Source organism: Amblyomma mixtum, chromosome 10, assembly GCF_055824585.1.
Source record: "Amblyomma mixtum isolate Tamu chromosome 10, ASM5582458v1, whole genome shotgun sequence".
Lineage (NCBI taxonomy): Eukaryota > Metazoa > Arthropoda > Arachnida > Ixodida > Ixodidae > Amblyomma > Amblyomma mixtum.
In genome coordinates, this window is record NC_143021.1 from 120,536,822 (window position 1) to 120,552,274 (window position 15,453).

Genomic DNA, 15,453 nt, shown 5'->3' on the forward strand with positions numbered 1-15,453 from the left:
GGTGAAAATGGGATTCAAAGATTTTGAGCTTAGCACAGAAATGATCTAACCCTCTTTTGAAACACTACACAAAAATTTCAAACATCTTTTATGCACGGTGATGTTTTTCATTTGTAGTATATTTTGTGATAGTATTTTCGTAGTATTTGTATTAACGACAGTGTTGCACCCGTGCACCCGCACCACCGCAATATTTATTATACATAGTGTGACCCATACTGTTTCTAATATACATTAATGATTCCCCCTGTCTTATGGATTCTCATATTCACCTATTCGCTGATGTTTGCATCAATTTGAGAGAAATAACCAACGCTAACATTACGTTACTTCAGTCAGACCTCAACAAACTGGTGCAAAGAATGGTAAGTGCAGGTATATAGAAAAACTTGCGTCCCACCTCACTACTGCACCGATAACATTTCATTGGAATCAGTCCCGGAGGGGGTTCTGACTTTTCACCGAGTCGGACATGCTTTTGACGCTCCTTCGACTTCGGCCTGGCCTACTGGGCCCGGATCGCCTGCACGTACGACCCGCAGGCAACGGACCTGGGATAACCACCATTGCGCAGTATAGGCCAGCCAGTGATGGCGCGATGGGGTCTCTTTCCTCTTCACAAGGTCGCAATACCTGGAATAACTGCACAGTGCCTGTAAGCATGCAGCTTTGCATATATAAGCACTCGCTACAAAGTCATCTGTTAGTTGTCCTCCTTGCAGCATATATCAGACAGCTGAATTCTCATTGGACCAGATCAACATATCTTGCGGATCTTGTTCTTTGCACGAACGCAGAAATCAGCACATAACTCTGGCGGCAAGTAGCAGCTCACTTGGGAAGAGAGAAAAAAAAATGGCAATGGCTTAGCTCATGCCGGGTTCTACGTAGTGAGAGGTCTTATCGTCATGGCTACATGTTGGACATTACCGAGACGTGGTGAAGGCGGCACGTGTTATTCAACGTTATTGACTGCTAGAAAGACGGGCCCAGTGACTCGTAAGGTAACACGCGGTCGTCTCGATGGTTGTGACCACCGTGGTTGTGACACAGTGCAGTGACTTGTCGGTTAGTCTCTGTGCAACTCTGACGTCACTCGGCTCTCCTCGGTCGGAGGCGAGTGGCGTCTGCTCCGCAGTCTCGGGGGATGCGAGGGAAATCCACCTCTTGGAAATATTCCTCAGCTGGGAAAAGATCATACGCCGTGAAGACAAATGGGTAAACAAGCCAACATCGCAGATTGGATCATCGAGGTCGCCCCTTCACGAAGGCCACCTGGAGCGAAAGTGGGCTAACGACGACAGAAAAGCCTAATAAAGTTAGATTCACCTACTCTCTATCACACCTCAAACTATTTAAGGTGGACATCGACAGATTAAACAGGTTGCTCAGACTCGGACAGGCTTATAAAGCTGGTCTAGGGCTTCCTAGAAACACGCCCACGGACAGATTTTTATCCTTATACACAACACTGTAGAAGAACAGGCGATGGACATCCAAAGACTGGCTAACATTACAGCGGGAAGAGAGATTCTAGATCGAATAGGCGTAAACGCTGAACCCATGTCTAACCGACCGGGCTCTCTACTACGAGGAGTGCGCGACAAACTATATAGTCATCAAACCGCTCCCCAAAAATGTGCTGGGCTTCCACGATGGCAGAAGACGAGCAAGAGCGCGGGCACTGCGGTAGCACTGCCACCCTCGATCGTATGCTATGGGACTGCCCGGAGGATCCTCCTCCGGAAGCTCCCTCACCAGACGCCTGGGAAGAAGTGCTGCGTAGCTCGGACCCCGCCGTCCAGGCGGGAGCCATCGAGCGCGCCGAAGAGGTCGCCGCCAGCTATCAGCTAACGGCCACCTGGCCCTTCTGCTAAGCGTCCAGGAACTCCTCTTTTCCGGCAATAAAGTTTTCTCTCTCTCGCACTTATTCCTCCTCCGCGGTCAGCCAAGGTCAGCGCGCGGTGCACCAGCTGCGTGACTCTGACGTCACTCGGCTCCTCGCGCATGCGCAGAACTGGCGACTGACAGCCACAGCGAAACGGCGAGACTGCGGGTAATGTAGCTCTCGCTACGAAAAAAAAAAAAGCGGAGGTGAATACTTGCCAGTAACAAAGCGCCGTTCGCGCGGGCATCCAAAGATTGGCGCATGCAGCGCTTGACGGCGAGGGCCCACTTTACTCTGCGTGTTTGATCCCATGAAAAACGACAGTTTTTAAGGCGAAAGCAGACACTGTCGTTAGCAGACGCGTCGGCAGCCGTGTCGACAGACACGTCGGCAGAAGTGTCGACAGACGCGTCGGCAGATTCGTCCGCCTTTCGGCGGCACTGCTTAAAAGGCTCAAGGTTCCAGCATGAATAAAGGCGCATCTATAGTGAATGCATGGGCTTCATAAATAAAGCAAAAGGAGTAAAGTCAAGAAACGAAAAATAAAAATACGTAAATAAACAAAAATAAAAACAAACTAAAAATAAGATGTGAAAATAAAAAGAAAAAAAAACAAGAAAAGTAGCAAAAATAAATAAAAACAACATATAAAAAATAATAAAGTAAATAAAAACAAACAATGGCCAGGAAACGCTTTCGCCTTGCAGCACTTTAGAGAGCCAGAGTGCCCCTGAATTTTTTTTGTCTCCGAAGGAGGTACTGCAACAGCCCTGCGTTGCACATCGTATCATATTGGAGAGAAAAGTGTGTTAGGTGCCAGTGTCTTTTCTTCACCCTAAAGTAACAACTGCACAGGCTACAAGGCGTACCAACTTGCAGACTGCGCACGAGGCGACGTCGCATTTCTCTTTCGGTTTGGTTTGGTTTATTGGGGTTTAACGTCACGAAGCAACTAAGCCTATGAGGGACGCCGTAGTCGATGTTTGTGCAATCAGTGATTAGCAGCACAAACTATCAATCTCATTAACGATGCCAGCATACGCGGTGAATAGGGCGAAACATTCAATCAGTTCAGCAATTTCGAAGCGGAAGTAGTTAGCAGACGATTTTCCCAAGACTCCTTGCGCGGAAACCCGGAAACGCAACTCGCAGATTTGACCCACGGCGAGCAGCAGCCGCCCGCGCGCGCTGTCTTTCCAGGCGTTCGGTCCGCATTTTGGCGGCCGCGTTGCGCCTTCTGCTCTCAATATTTGACGACATATTCGCGTCACTATCATGAGTTTTTTTCCGCGGAGGCAATGAACGACGTCGTAATTAAGCAGCATCTCAATTTCTTGTTTTATTGGGGTTTAACGTCCCAAAGCAACTCGGGCTATGAGTGACGCCGTAGTGAAGGGCTCCGGAAATTTCGCCCTCTTGGTGTTCTTTAACGTGCAGTGACATCGCACAGTGCACGGGGCTCTAGAATTTCGCCTCCATCGAAATGCAACCGCCGCGGCCGGGATCGAGCCCGCGTCTTTCGGTGAGCAGCCGAGCGCCATAACCACTCAACCAATTGCTCGTGCCGCTAAAAAAAAAAAAAAAGTTGAAACGTGGAAGCGTTTACCGCAGTTGTCTTGAAAATTTATACCGAACGTACGTATAGGTCATGCGTACATTTACATGCGTGTTGCCTGTGCTATCGAGACGAGTACTCACTGTACGCCTCGTTAGGTGAAGTCCATAAGTGGTAATAGGGGTACAGTGTGTTACATGGTGAGACGAACACGTCACGGCAGCCAGAAAGAGGAAACTGACTCGGTCGCGCGCGAATGCCGCTGGTTACGTGTGGCTGAGTACTTGCCGCCACTGCAAGCACGGCCACATACACAGGCACCGCTGGATTGGTCGGAGTTGCAAAGACATCATAGATGTGACATCACGGCAGTTCATTTTTTTGCAGCCGCTTTGAATGTGGAACGGTTGTGAGACTTCCTGGTTTTTCTCAGCAATGCAGCCGCCTTTCCGCACAGAGAAAAAAGGTCAGTAGTGTTTCCGGGTAACAATCCCTCAGTCTTGCTAGTTTGATGTCCCTATTTGGTGTCCCTTTAACGGAGCTTAACACTGTGAACATGTGCAAGGTGATTTCACTTGCATTTATTTTTCATTTTGGTTCCTGTTTTACTTTTCAGCTCTTCACGTGCAGCCCGAGTGTAATGAAAAATTGGATCTTATGCAGTTTCGTCTATTCCAGATGTTCCTCTGTGCAAATCATTTACTGGTGGTTCGGGAATTCCATGCGGTGATGCAAGTTCACTCATGTGACACACACCATCCCTCTAAGGCAGTTGTCACCTTCGCAAGAAATTTTACTCAGGAAAATCATGCTAGACCCGAATTATTCGGCAAAAAAAAAAAAGGTCCACAAAATATAAGGTTCAAGTGGGTGCAGTGCCACTACCGTAGGCAGCAGACAAACTTGAGGATCCTGCCGTCTTCGACAGGCAGCATGGGAGTTTGCGTGCCTGCACGTCGGGGTTCGTACATGCCTTACCGATTGCTCTTGCCGGGAACTCTGAAGGCCTCTTTCTCCCCGCGTGCCTCTCCTGCTTGCAAGCCCTGGCCCCTTGTTCACGCGCTGAGTTTATCGCCCAAGTTTCTGCCCGACGCTGTGCCTCCGTGTGACTGATAAGGAGCTTCACCTGCAAATGCCATGACCCTAACACACGACTGAGGAAGAAGCTTCGAGGCGGCCCCAGTGTGTGGCAATGCCACAAGTGATAGTAGCATAGATGGAGACATGAACATCTTTAACCCTTTCAGGTGCTTTGTACACAATTGCGTAAGCACCAAACTTACAGCTTCTTCTGAGAAAATGGAGCACTCAACAGTGATTTCATCATTTCAGTCAAATTGAGCACCCTTCTTGTTGCAAATAGGCTGCTTTTTTGGTATCATGTAGTGAATGCAGCAAGTAATATTTCACACAACAGTGAGCTAGGTAGCACTTTGTCCGCCATTTTTGAGCAGACAGATTGTGCCGCGAGTGAAAACATCGATTGTTTTTGCTCAATTTCGAGCGTAATGTGCATCTTCAAAACACAAAGTGATTCCGCGATCCCTAGGGTGTTTACCTGACACTAGAGAATATTTCGATGTTACTATTTCTAACAAATCTGACACTGTACGGAATTCTCCACATCCTTGTAAGAACTGACCTGCTGGTCTTTCACGCTCGAAAACAAACAAATTCCCTTTCTTGAGGCCTGAATATACTACTTAGGTGAAAAAAATAATTTATTTCAGTCAAAACAAAAAACAGCGCCTGAAAGGGTTAATTTGTGGAGGCTGCATCCGATCGCCCAAAGCATCGAGGGATGCTCGAGCCATAGAGTGTGGACCTGTGATAGCACTTGATAGCAATGTGGTAGCACTTAAGCTGTCTTCTTGCAAAAACTGCCAGGTTTCTCTGTCACGAAAGTCCTTCATTCGTTGAGTGAGTTGTGATGACATCAGCACTGCAAAATATGAAAATCTTAGGAGTACAATGTTCGAGTACCTTCCATTGCATTATCATATGGGATTATACCATTATCACTAGCTAATCCATCTTGATGCACCCACTAATCCACCTTAATGCGTTTTTTGGAACGGGGCTACTTCCAAAAATTTTGGAGTCCCTTGGAATTTTTGGTGCGGGCCCACTTCTCAATGCTATATTATTTTCTTTAAGAATGTTGTTAAGAAGGACCCAAGTTTTAGCTTAAAGGAAAGAAAAGGCGCAGTCTCACTGGGTGGACATCTGGAATGTTTTGTTCCGTGAAGGAATTACGGACTGAAAGGGACAGACCATCATGCAGACAGACACTTGAATCAGGTGTACACCTCTAGTCATGCACAACACGGTCCTTTTGTCCTTTGCTGTGGCTGCACATGATGCTGGTTCAATCCCAGCTGAGACGGCTGCGTTTCGAAGGAGGCAAAATGTAACAAGGCACTCATGTGCTCTGCAATGTTGGTACATGTTAATGAACTTCAGGTGGACATAATTTCGGAGCCCTCCACTATGGCACCTCCTACTTCTTCCCCTCCCTCCCCATGTGGCATGGTTGAGGTGTCCAGCATGGTTGAGGTATGCACTGATTTGTGAGACCATTACTGTGCCATTCCTTTCCTCAAAAACAAATTAGTAAACATACGATGTTGCCAGCCTAGCCCCGACTATTACGCATAGGCTGGAAACATTCACCGTAAAGGTGCGCTGAAGAGGAATCTGAACTTGTCTTTTTGCCGCGGGAACTCGATCTACACGTTCCTAGCATTCTTAGAAACTGCGAGTTATTGCCCTGTGTGGCCGCTTTCCCTAATTAAATCGAATTAATGCCCGGCTCCCACCTTTTTTTTTTAATTCTCCCTCGTACGGTGCGGGGACAACCAGCGCATGGAGCGCCTTTCACCCAGTCCCGTGGCGGCTTGCCGCTCTGCCATCAGCGGAGTAATACGTAGTAGCAAATAGTCCGCGCGTATTTTTATTTCTGCGGGCTTATTTTGCGGCTATATTATCTGCGAATGAAACTATTTATTCATGGAAACCTAAAAAACAAAATAAAGCGAAAGCAATGCCTCCACGGGACTGGGTGAAAGGCACTCCACGCGTTGGTCGACTCCGCCCACCGTATGGGGGAGAATTAAAAGAAAAAGGCGGGAGCCGGACGTTAATTCGACTTAATTGGGGAAATCGGCCACACAGGGCAATAAGTCGCAGTTTCTAAGAATGCTAGGAACGTGTAGATGGAGTTCCCGCGGCAAAAAGACAAGTTCAGAATCCTCTTCACTGCACCTTTAACAGCCAGAGCTCTTGAATTGCATGGGGCCAACCCTTTAGTGCAGCTTTTTGTGTAGTGTTCTGAACCTGCCTCTAATTTCCGCGTAGAAATCACAGAACACACTGCCGCTCGTATTCCATCATCATCATTTAATTCAGGTTGGCATTACAGCATGGCCACCTCCATCGAATGACCAGAGCTCTAAATGTGAACGGAAAGTGCGCAGCAAACAGAAGTCACTCACTGAGCAGCTTGCGCATTACAAAAGAAGCTGCTGCTGCACGCACAAGTGTGTCATTTCTCTGGAGCCTGAAGTTGTTCAGAGAGTCAAACCAGAGGACACTGCCCAGCCCACTTCATCAAAACAGATTTCTTCCACACGTGGGCCTGTCTTGATGGAGCAGCGGCCAAACCGGGGTCCCAGACTACGGCAGCTGGGCCTTCTCTCGACACTTCTGCATCAGTGCCCGCAGCAGAAACTGCTTCCTGGACAGCTCCCGGACATGCTGCAATGGGGGGGGGGGGGGGGACAAACCGGGGCAAACACTGTTACTACCACACTCACACCAGGCATCATCATCAGCCTGACTACGCCCACTGCAGGGCAAAGGCCTCTCCCGTGTCTCCCCAATTAACCTTCTCCTTTGTCAGCTGTGGCCACCGTATTCCTGCAAACTCCTTAATCTCACCCGCCCACCTAACTCTCTGCCGCCCCCTGGTACGCTTGACTTCTCTTGGAATCCACTTCTCTTGGAAGCGCCGGTCCTGTTGTCCTCTTTTCTTTGTCCTTCTACTTAGCGCTGTTTTTTCCCAGCAACATGTACCAACTAGCTCAACTCTCCGTTTTATTGGAATCCACTCCGTTACCATTAAGGACCAGCAGTTATCTTGCCTTCGCATTACATGCCCTGCCCAAGCCCATTTCTTCCTCTTGATTTCAACTAGGATGTCATTAACCCCCGTTTGTTCTCTCACCCACTCCGCCCTCTTCCGATCTCTTACGTTGCACCTATCATATTTTTCTTTCCCTAGCTCGCTGCGTTGTCCCTGACTTAAGCTGAACCCTCTTTGTTAGCCTCCACGTTTCTGCCCCATAGGCGAGTACTGGTAAGACACCAGACGTAGCAGAGATGGATGCTCTGACTGGTGGCGCGTCTCACTGTCACAGATGCAGTGCCATTCGTGCCAAGGCTGACACTGCTTGCTTAGTCACACTACATTTCCACCGCCATGGCAACCATTCCTAGCATGCAGTCTCTCGCACGTGCCACCCAGCACGCTAAATGCTTTCTAATCCCTTCAGGCACTGCAATTACCATATTTACTCGCATAATAGGCGCAGTTTTTTTTTTTTTTTTTTCAGGAAACCCCGCTTGAAATTTGAGGTGAGGTAAACTTTCCTGAAATTTTCAGACTCGCAAAATTGAACATACCGCATAAACGCACCCACGTATGGGCCGCATCCTGTTTTCCCGAAGGAAATATTAAAAAAAAAAAAAAGATCCGTGTAAGGGCCGCACCCATACTTCCCGCAACCAACGCAGGAATAGCCCTCAAAGTGCGCGCCGTTGCTTGCAGCCAGAGCTGATCGGGGACGCAGCAGAGCGTGTATTTCGTGGGTCGTGGAATGTTTGGGTGCGGCCCTTACACGCATTCATACGGCAATTTTGAAGCATTTTAATACTTCTACCGTAGAGACAAGGTGTAATGGCACAACAGGCACGTTCAAAGTCATGTATTTTTTAACACACAAACCATTACAAGAAGAAATGAGACAATGCTTTGAAGCAGTGTCGATGTTGCGCAAAAATGGCGATCAGAAATTGGGGCTGTCGGCCTACATGCGAAGCCAATGTATTTGTGGCGTGTGAGAGCTATCTGTGGGACCACCGATGGCCGGTGTTCACTGTGATTTTCATAGATTTCATGATTTTCATTTCATAGTTACTAAAATAGAACCCAATAAATTCAGGCAGTTGTTAACAGCACATTTCAAGGGCTGAGTTATTTTGTCGTGTTTATGAGTGTGTGCATGTGCTTTTTTTTTCTTATCTCTCTCCAAGTCGTTCTTGAGCTGCTGTGTCTTTCTTATGTTAATACTTTTGATAATGTTGATAATGTTAATGTTGACCATGAACCCTGCACTTTGTATTTCTGGTTGATGATTACCGACCACTGTATTATGTAACTGCTGCTACCCCCCCCCCCCCCCCTTATGTAATGCCAAGGGCCCTTAAGGGTAAATAAATAATGATGATGATGATGATTGGGTCATTGCACAGCTACTGCTTATAAGTGATGACTCCATGAACACCTGCTTGTGGCGTATGCACCTAGGGTACCTACACGTACGGCACTGCCGTAGAAGCTGGGGAAACTGCCTTTGCGACAACCATCTTGGGCCAAGCGCAGAAATGACGCGCTATGGAGCGTTGGCCGGTATTCCTGTTCAGCTTGCACTTGCACTAGCAGGCTCAGACGTGTCCAGTTCTCACACGTATACAGTAGAACCTCGATGTTATGACTTTCCGCATAAAACCGTCGTATAACTGAAAATCTCACACAAGCGATGCATTCGTGTAACAAACTCGTCTGCCACTCTGGCTTTCGAGAATTAGTTTATTAATTTAAGATCTTTTCTGGCAAGAATTAATGCGCGACAAGACGGCACAAAGTAGGAGAAAAAAACGACAGGACAGGCGCTAACTTGCAACACTTTATTGTCTTCATAAACCGCCGCGTATATATCACACACAAGGGGGAGGGGGGGTGTAAAGACAGACAGGGGTGAACACAGTTGAAGAAAGCACGTGCGTAGGAACTCGAATGCGGCAAAACAAGAACAGGTGATTCAGCAGATAGTACGTATTTACTCGCGTAATAGGCGCACTCGCATAATAGGTGCACCCCTAGTTAGGGCGCGAAAAATCAATTTTTTTTATGGTATGCCATATCTAAAAACTGACATTCTTTTTTGTATAGCATGATCGACGGGGTGCTAACACATGCACTCCCACTCTGACATATTCGATTTATGAAGACATTAAAGTGTTGCAAGTTAGCGCCAGTCCTGTCGTTTTTTCCTCCTTCTTTGTGTCGTCTTGTTGTGCTTTAATTCTTGCCAGCTATGAACCAACATGCCCCGGAGAGCGTTTTACTTAAGTTCTTTTGTCTGTGTGTTATACAAAAGCACCCATTTTCATTCTGTGAGAATTAGTTCTGCAAACATGTGCAGCCAAGGCTTTCTGGCATCGAAGAGGAGGCTTAATGAGGCACGCGTCCCTGTGCATGTCACGTGCACCCCAAAAACGATGATTTGGATGACGTCCCAGAAACATGGCTGTTCCAACCCTTCAATGATGTTTTGCAGCATGCAGCATGGCCATGCCAGCGACACGCCTTTCTGTTCAGACTTCTAGGACCACTGTCACTCCATGGCAGCAGTGTCTGTACTAGGAACTCTCATCACAAACGAAAAAATAAAACACAATTATCGATTATCACCCACCGGGTGATTTGCACTTTTCAGCAATGGTGGTGCCCCCACACGGTTTTGTTCTCAAGGGGGGAAGAGGGTCTTAGAAATAAATTTTTATCAATGAAGTCACAGCCATGAAACCTTCAGGGAACATGCATTTTTGCGTGCCGATTACAAGTATGTAATTTAATTTTATGCACAAGAAGTCCTTGCGCACTTATGCAATACGTTGGGTGACTTTTGCCGAGGGTTTGAAAGAAACTCTACTGCAGGGAACTTGTTAGACTGCATGCCATTGGTTTCTCATGACATCAAGCTATGCAATAAGGGTAAAATTATCATCCTGCCTGTTATAGGAGGTGAATTATAGGATTCTGAAATCATCAGTTCCTTCTCGTTTGTAAAGTGGCAAATTCAAAGCCCTGTAACTCAACTCCTATGATAGGCAGGATGATAATTTTGCCCTTGTTGCATAATGTGATGTCAAGACAAGCCAATGGCATGCATCCTAGCAAGTTCCCAGCAGCAAAATTTATTGAAGGCTCTTGGCAAAAAGTTACATAGCGTATCATATAAGTGCACAAGGACTTGTTTTACATAAAATTATATTGCATATTTCAATTAAGCAAGCAAGAACACATATTTCTTGAAGATTCCATTATTATGACTTCATTAACAAATTTTTTTTCTAAGACCAGCTTCTCCCATTAAGCAGTTGAGTTTGGTTTGGTTTGGTTTATGGCGTTTAACATCCCGAAGCGACTCAGGCTATGAGGGACGCTGTAGTGGAGGGCTCCGGAATGATTTCGACCACCTGGGGGTTCTTCAACGTGCACTGACATCGCACAGTACACGGGCCTCTAGAATTTCAAGCAGTTGAGTGGTGATGAGTGTCCACAGTGCAAGCTGCTACCCTTGGTGCAATAGATCTGCTGACGTGAAAAGTGGAAAACAATCGTTTGTGTAGTGTCCCCCAGTGCATGAATCGCCCAGTATGAGGTGAACAGAGCCTGCACAGTTCTCCTAAGTACCAAAAATTGAAAGCACTTTGGAGTTGGAGCTGTGGATCGGGAATAAAGTGACTGATTCGAATGCAGTGCTCATATAAAATGAGCACGTCTAGAAAGATTATTTCTTCTGGCGTCACATCGGTGAGTTGGCTGCCATAGCGTGACTGGTTACGGCGTTCCTCGGTCTGGTGTTTTATGACTTCAAGTCATATGACTTATAACTTCATGCCCTGTGTGATTACCATGGCTGAAGGCCGGCACCATGTAGTCACTACAGATTGCCATGCACTCTTACGACATGGTGGCAAGAACGAAGAAAAAATAAAAAAGCACAAGCTAGCTAGGGAGGTTGCAGGTATGTGTGTGGTTTGAATGTGAAGTGTTGAAGATGTTTTCACAGTGGCGCCCATGAAACATTTAAAAGTAGAGGACAAGATTAAAGCAGTGCATAGAGCTGGACGTGCTAATCGCTGTAATTTACGATATACAGTCCGCACCCATCAGCATGGCTCAATTTCTTCTGAAGAAATTTTTGTTCAGTACATTGTCCACACCGAATAATTTACGATATACAGTCCGCACCCATCAGCATGGCTCAATTTCTTCTGAAGAAATTTTTGTTCAGTACATTGTCCACACCGGATACATATAGCCCACAGAAGCAATAATGTGTGCAACTGGCACATAAAAATGTATCTGTCTGCATGCAAAGCGAAAGTATACCTTCATAACAGAATAAGTATAAGGGAACTTCATGCCATATCCAGTGATACTGAAAGATACTGTACTGTTCGCGCCTATAGTAAGTGCGCAAATTTTCAGCTTCTAGACATGTATAGCCCGTGGACTGTATACCTGAAGTTACGGTACATGCAAGTCAATTAGTTAGCCATGCATGTTAAAAAGTTGCAGAGCAAAGTAACGCAACAGACGACCGAAAAGAGGCACATGGAAGTGTTTACTTCGTCCCCTGCCTTCCTTTGCACTTCATGGCTCCAACTGCTCAGTGGATCACATGACAGGCATTAAAAGGTGTCTCATCTTCTACAATCCACCTCTGCACATCTGAAGTGCGCGACAGAGTCACTTTGACAAGCACAACAGGGCTCTTTCATACGTGCACATTTCCATGGCCCCTCCATCACCGCTCCGTTCCCTATGACGACGAATCATAAACGCCAGCTCATTTCCCCCTGAGGTGGTCCACGTAAACGTACGAATGACGGTGTGTTTGGTAGAACAGCACAATGGCTTTCATTTCTGAAGTTTTAATCAAGGTGACCTTAGTTTAAAGCGAGAAAAAAAATCGTTGAAGTTGAGATCTTGCGCTACGAGTTACGTCATCTCTTAACACTTCATCACTGCAGAGTGCGGCACTTGGCATGACACATAACCACTACAGCTTGCCCTCAATCGGAGCCGTGCATTTCTAAGGCTGGAGCTAAGGCAGATGTCGCACGACATTCAGCGATAAGCGAAATCGTTTTGGAAGTTCCAACAGACTCGCCAGGTGCCAGGCAGCCAAGAGCAGAAAAATGAGGGCATTCAATGTGACGTCCCACATGGACCACAAGAAAGGAACGACCAGCCAACACGGCAACCGCAACACCTATCCCTCATTTATGTCCGAGTGAAAACGCGGAGAGTGCGCTCCTCGGAGCACGAGACATGCTGGCCATCATCATCATCATCAGCCTGACTACGCCCACTGCAGGGCAAAGGCCTCTCCCATGTCTCTCCCATTAACCCTGTCCTTTGCCAACTGTGGCCACCCTATCCCCGCAATCTCATCCGCCCACCCAACTCTCTGCCGTCCCCTGCTACGTTTGCCTTCTCTTGGAATCCAGTCAGTTACCCTTAAAGGGATACTGAGGCGGTTTTCGAATCAGCTAACCTTCTAGGGGTTTGAAGTAGTGTCATTGCTGATCACGTCTGTGAAATTATTTTCTCGATTTTGGCTAAAACAGTGGCGCAAACACCAATTAAAAACGCGATGTTTAAATTTCCCGCGCCCCGCGCGAGCGCAGGAGAGGGGAACAGCGGAGAGGGAAACCTCGTCTATGTCGGCCAGCGTGACGTCATGTTGAGGAGCCGGGGATGCTTCGGCGCACACGAGCGCGCTTTCAGCGCGCGTTGTTTCTCGTGCTGCATGCGTTGCGACGTACAAAGCGTGTCAGCCGACCTTGAGAATCAGATTCAACAGGTACTACTCTGCGTTCGTGTCCACGAACAACTACGGCCGCGACTGTGTCGTCTTCCACTGTTTTCCGCAAGACAACAAGCTCGCAGCGCAACCGCCCGCTGCTGTTACAAAGAATTCAAGCCGACTAAAGCAAGCTTACTCTGCTCGAAACACTTTCGTAAAAGCGGCTACAGGCAGAGCTTGTCCTAGTGTGATCTCTGGAGATTTCTGTCGAAAAGGCGCGGCTGAACCATGACACAGTTCCATCGATTTCCTCGCGCATAAGAGGCGTGTCACCATTCCGAAGAAGCGCCTCTTTTAAAAGTAGAAACATGCTCACTTAGCCCCTGAAGAAACCTTATAGAGGCTTAAGCATGTGTCGCTCTCCTCAGCTTAGGTGCGGCCAGACCACCTGAGACGTGCTCAGCAAGGCTCGGTTAGTGATTTTATACTCGGTTCGACGTCTCCAAGCAAGCAAGCAAGCAAGCAAGCAAGCAAGCAAGCAAGCAAGCAGAGCAAAGCACAATAAAGCAAAGCAAGCAAGCATCGAAGCTCTTCATATGCGGCATCTGGTTTAATCCTAGCTAAGCAATTAAAATGAAAGCGTTCGACGTTGATTTCGGATGCAAATTTATGAGTGAAATGAATGCCAACCAAGTTTTTGCAAAAAAACACCGCAACCTTACTCGGTTTCTTCATCAAGTTGTGGCAGCGGGCGAGTTGCAGCTAGCTTGGCTTTTAAACACACATATAGTTGGCAACTACTTCACTGAACCTAAACTGTAAATCTAGGAAGGGCGAACGTTTCCGAGGCAGCGATTAATATTTTCTGGCATCTGCTGAACGCGCCAGGAGTGAAGCGTATTTGTGCGCGTATTTGGCTTGGTTTCCAGCGCACCATGATTGCGTCACTATCTTGTGGTCACATGCCTCGCAGTGCTTGGCCACTGCGCTTCGCTAATTTTGACACCAACTTTGTGCTCCTTCATCGTTCACTTGAAATACTTTCTTGCCCCAACCTGCAACGCCGGGTACTGAGAACAAGATTTACACAGTGCTTTGGGCCTTTTCTTTAGGATGACGCTCTTCCGGGCGAGCCAGGAGGCGTCCGGTGGTGGTAATTGACTTGAGTATTGTTCGCACCCCTTCCTTTCCGAGAATACGAGCCGATGTTGTGCTGGCACCTTTTACGCATCGTCTGTATCGCGTCATTGACGCTGGCGTACGCTTGTGCTAGGCATAGAATTTTTTGCTTGTGTCTTTTTTGGTTTCAGGCGATACGTGGAATGAGCAAACTGTAGTATCCTTTTCTTCGGTGGCCAGTAAAAAAAAATAGTCGCCGTATTCGCTTTTACAACGACACGGAAAGCTGCGATCTGCCCTCAACGCAGCGCCGGATCCGCATCGGCAGCTTCTCCAGTCCTCAAAGTGACGTCACGACCTCTCTTGACCAATCACGGGCGGCGGCGCGCCGCGCGGCGTGCCCCGCGGCACAGGCCGCATATTTCGGCTAAAAAAGGCAATTCGCGCTTGTTTTTGCCTTAATTGGATGCGATATTCCAGTATACAGCATGAAAAACTATAGGATGCCGCTGCCAGCCCGATTTTCAGAAAAAGTGCTTCAGTCTCCCTTTAAGGACCAGCGGTTATCTTGCCTTCGCATTACATGCCCTGCCCAAGCCCACTTCTTCCTCTTGATTTCAACTAGGACGTCATTAACCCTACCTTGATTAAAACAAAAATCACCTTGATGAAAACTTCGGAAACAAAAGGCAATAAACTGTTCTACTTAACCCGCCATCATTTGTATTTTTATCTGAACCACTCCAGGGTAAAGTAAACATGCTTTAAAGAGCACTTTTCTGCAATTTCAGAGCTCGGCTCTGCTGTGTTGTGGTCCGCCCGAATGTAGTCATCTGAGGCAACATCCACCCAACTATGCGTTAACTACGCGTTGCCGCAAATCTAGCTGCGTCTGATCGTGGTGTTTCCGACAACGTCATTGTCACAGAAGTGGCGGCAGCCTGTAAATTTCTTTTGTTTGTATAAAACTGATGCATCCGCGTTTCTTTGTATGTGCCTCGGGAAGA

General features: G+C 47.3%; 1 protein-coding gene across 2 annotated transcripts in view; it reads right to left on the reverse strand.

The window, feature by feature from the left end:
* Window positions 1-6,822: 6,822 nt before the first annotated feature.
* The window catches only part of TSG101 (tumor susceptibility gene 101), a 50,478-nt gene continuing 41,847 nt past the window's right edge, over window positions 6,823-15,453 (reverse strand). For both annotated transcript variants that reach the window (XM_089562542.1, XM_089562541.1), the window contains exon 11: window positions 6,823-7,199. In XM_089562542.1, the coding sequence (XP_089418668.1) occupies window positions 7,119-7,199 (81 nt within the window). In that variant the 3' untranslated portion in view covers window positions 6,823-7,118. The remainder of the gene's footprint in view (window positions 7,200-15,453) is intronic.